Source organism: Colobus angolensis, unplaced genomic scaffold (assembly GCF_000951035.1).
Source record: "Colobus angolensis palliatus isolate OR3802 unplaced genomic scaffold, Cang.pa_1.0 Scaffold139, whole genome shotgun sequence".
Lineage (NCBI taxonomy): Eukaryota > Metazoa > Chordata > Mammalia > Primates > Cercopithecidae > Colobus > Colobus angolensis.
The window spans coordinates 3,170,496-3,174,725 of NW_012114477.1; the positions used below are offsets into that span (position 1 = coordinate 3,170,496).

At 47.8% G+C, this 4,230-nt stretch overlaps 1 protein-coding gene across 1 annotated transcript in view; it reads left to right on the forward strand.

The window, feature by feature from the left end:
• Positions 1-3,029, forward strand: part of CRYBB1 (crystallin, beta B1) — a 17,019-nt gene extending 13,990 nt beyond the window's left edge. The window contains exons 5-6 of the mRNA XM_011934837.1: positions 582-724; positions 2,635-3,029. Of these exons, the coding sequence (XP_011790227.1) occupies positions 582-724; positions 2,635-2,818 (327 nt within the window). The 3' untranslated portion in view covers positions 2,819-3,029. The remainder of the gene's footprint in view (positions 1-581; positions 725-2,634) is intronic.
• Positions 3,030-4,230: the final 1,201 nt, after the last annotated feature.

The following is a 4,230-nucleotide window of genomic DNA, read 5'->3' on the forward strand; positions in this document are numbered from 1 at the left end:
TTTAAAATAATAATTTTTTTTTTTTTGAGACAGGATCTTGCTCTGTCACCCAAGCTGGAGTGCAGTAGCTCACTGCAGCCTCAACCTCGTGGGCTCAAGCAATCCTCCTGCCTCAGAGTTCCAAGCAGCTGAGACTATAGGCATGCACCACCATGCCTGGCAAATTTAAAAAAAAATTTTTTTTAGAGACAGGATCTTGCTATGTTGCCCAGGGTGGTCTTGAACCCTTGGCCTCAAGCAATCCTCCCACCTGGGCCTTTCAAAGTGCTGGGATTACAGACATGAGCCATGGCACCCGGCCAATAAATGCATTTATTGAGCACTTGATGTATGCCAGGCATCGTGCTCAGTGCTCTATATGGATGCACTAATTTCATCCTCACAAGGACCGTATGACATGGGAGTTGTCATCCCATTTTCCTTATGTCCCCTTCCAGAATAGACAGCAGTGGTCTCTGGAGAGTCCCCCAGTGGCCTGAACAGGTTCAGCTCTCTCCCTCCACACCCCGAAGGCCCCGCTAAGTTTCTTCCTTTTGTCCCATTGGTACTTCACACACCTGACCTGGCCTCTCTTTCCCCAGGACTCCCAGGAGCACAAGATCTCCCTGTTTGAAGGGGCCAACTTCAAGGGCAACACCATAGAGATCCAGGGGGACGACGCGCCCAGTCTCTGGGTCCACGGCTTCAGTGACCGCGTGGGCAGTGTGAAGGTCACCAGTGGAACGTAAGCATCACTCCTGCCAGGTCCACATCCCCCGCTTCAAGCACAGGCAGAATCAGAGGCTGCTCTCCTTACAGGTTATAACATCAGATTCCTATAGAAGGCCGTGGCCCCTCCCACGGTCTCCCAGTGCTGGTTCCTGGGATTCAGCCAATAGAGCTTTATTCCTCTGGGGAACAGAGTCATACTTTGAGAAATTCCAGGTCAGTGTAAACAAATCAGCTCTAAACAGCTGTTAGATGGAGAAAATAGGAGCTGCTAAATCTAGTTGGGGTTGAAGGAATAATCAACTAAAAGAGCTGGCGCTGATGTGGATAGATGAGGCTGGATGCATCCAGGGACAGGGAATATTCAGGGAAATCAGGACCTTCTGGGAGAATGAACAGAATGAGTTCTGAGCAGGTAATTTGCTTCATGAGATGGGCCTGACCCTGCTACTGACATGATAAGGAACTTGAGTGAGCCTAAACACCTCTCTGCCTCTCAGTCTCGCCAGTTAGGCAATGGGCACATAAAACTCCCTGATCTAAGAGTGCCCTTTCTGCTCTGAACACCCAGGATCTGAAGCTATCAAAACAGAGCCCCATGACCTTATGTTATGAGAATACATGGAAGAGCCAGATCAAAGGAGGCACTTTATCCATCCCCCTGTCTCCAAATGACCATGCCAGACAACCCTGATCTCCTCTAGGTAAATGTAAGGCTCTGTCTCTCCATTCCCAGACTTGTTCTGAGCTCCTGTAACACCATCAGGGCCATGGCCTTTTTCCTGTTCCTTTCTGCCTCCCTGAAACCTATATCCCTGCCATTCAAGCCATCTGAAATATACTGAGCCTTGTCTGTGAGCCAGGCACTATGCTACGTACACTGGGGAAAGCAGCAATGAATACAGCCAAGTTCCTACCTTCAAGGAACTTATTTGGCCTAGCAGGGGAAACCCAGATATACCTGTGAGATGGTGTCCAACAATACTAGGTAAAGAATGGGCCAGCCAGGGCAATTGTGTTGCTGGAGGTCAGAGTAGGAGAGAAGATTTCTAGGATTTGGCTGTGTATATTGGGGTGGAGGGCAGGTCAAAGGTTTATCTGAAGAGGCTGGAACTTAAATCAGGCTTTACAATAGAGGGAGGGAGTCTGGGAGCGGCCTGGAAAGACCCTCTCAGCAAAGATAATGACAGAAGTTAGAAATTAATCACTGATGATAACTTCTATTGAGTGCTTACTATGTACCAAGGACTGTGCTAACCACTTTAAATGAATAACTGTTAAATCTTTATAACAAACCAAGGAGGTCGGTGCATTATCATCCCCATTTTACAGACAGTACATTGAGGTTCTGATACCTTATCCACCTAGATTCTCACGGCTAGTGAATCAATGGCAGAGCTAGGATTTGAACCCAGGTATGTTTAATACCAGAGTGTGTGTTCCCAGCTGCTACACACCGATGCACTTACCTACAAAGAAAACCAATTTTTTGAAATAACACTTCCTCTCTTTCATTTGCTTCATTGCTAACCAGTCCCTAAGTCCTATTCTTGCTTCCTTGGATTTGTTCTCTGAGCCCTGCATCATCACATTTAATGGGATGTGTATTAATATTCCTACCATGCACAGGCAACATGCTTAGCAAACAACTCGAGGTGCATTCTCCATTTGGCCCCCCCGACACTCTTAATAAAACCAGGCACCGTGACCATGCTCACTTCCTAGAAAAGGAAACCGAGGCCTATCAGAGAGGCAAAGTCCTTGCCCCAGGGCACAGAGCAGGAAGGGATACAGCCAGGACAGAGGTGAGGGATAGAGAGCAGCAGACTGCAGGGATCAATGAAGAACAGGCTGGTCTGGCAGGGGTCTGGGTGCCAGGCAGCGAGGCTGGCTGTCTCCATTCTGTCCTTCTCACTTTCCTCTCAGATGGGTTGGCTATCAGTATCCTGGCTACCGTGGGTACCAGTACCTCCTAGAGCCTGGCGACTTCCGGCACTGGAATGAGTGGGGGGCCTTCCAGCCACAGATGCAGTCCCTGCGTCGCCTGCGTGACAAGCAGTGGCACCTTGAGGGCTGCTTCCCTGTCCTGGCCACAGAGCCCCCTAAGTGAGTCCACACCTCACTCTGCTACCTTGCCCCAACCCTTCTTCATGTTCAATTATTTCCCCATTTTTCCCAAGCAAATACAATTCCCTAAAGTCAAAATGTCTCTGGGATCTGTAAACAGATGTGTGCCTTGAGGTCCCCCACCGTTACTGGGATGTGACTTCCTCCGTCTTAATAATTACAGCGATAATAAAAGCAGCAAACACTGAAAAGTTCTTTCTGCCCGTTATGTGAGTCTACCAAATGGGTAGGCAGAAATGAATAAAGCCAAGTTCCTGCTGTCAAGGAGCTTGCTCCGCCCAGCGGGCGAAACCCAGATACACCTGTGAGATGCTATCCAAGGATACTAGGTAAGACACGGTCCAGTCAGGGCATTTGTGCAGCAGGTCAGAGGAGGCAGGTTGGTTTCTGGGTCCTGAATGGATGTGTTGGGGTGGAGGACAAGCACTTGGCCTTACTCATTGTGAAGACTCATTGCGAAGGAGGTTGGTATTATACTTATTCTCATTTAGCACATGAGGAAATTGAGGTTCAGAGAGGGGAAGTGATTTTCCCAAGGTCACACAGTTAGCAAGTCAAGACTTGAATTCAGGCTGTCTGGCTCCAGAGCCTGCACTCTTCAAGACAAATCGGTAGATTTTTTTCAAACTCTAGCCCTTTGAGCATCTCCCTCAGGATTTTCTGCACTGCCTGCATACCACCTGGTCTACTTTTGACATTATTTTTATTTAAATAGACTTTTTTTTGGTCCTTAAATGCACTGATGTGTAAAGCTTTATAAGGCTACAAAAAGTGGAAAATCAGTATCCTATACATAGAAAGCAATCACATAGGCCGGGCGTGGTGGCTTGCCCCTGTAATCCCAACACTTTGGCAGGCTGAAGTGGGTAGATCACTTGAAATCAGGAGTTCGAGATCAGCCTGGCCAACATGGCAAAACCCGATCTCTACAAAAATTACCAAAGTTATTCAAGCATGGTGGCATATGCCTGTAGTCCCAGCTACTAGGGAGACTGAGGTGGGAGGATCACTTGAGGCTTCAGCTCAGGAATTCAAGGCTGCGGTGAGTCATGATCATGCCACTGGACTCCAACCTGGGCAACAGAGTGAGACCCTGTCTAGAATGAAAGAAACAGAGAGAGAGAGAAAGAAAGAAAGAGAGAAGGAAGGAAGGAAAGGAGAAACAGAGAAAGGAAGGAAGGAAGCAGGCAATCATATAAATAAATCAAATGCAATTTAAAGAAGACCAAGTATCAAATTTCCAGCAGACACCACTGCCTGCAACCTGCTCACTCTTTGACAAAATGGGAGATTAGCCAGTGTTGAAAAGTGTGATAGAAGGCCAGGTGCAGTGGCTCACACCTGTAATCCCAGCACTTTCAGAGGCCGAGGTGTGCAGATCACTTGAGGTCAGAA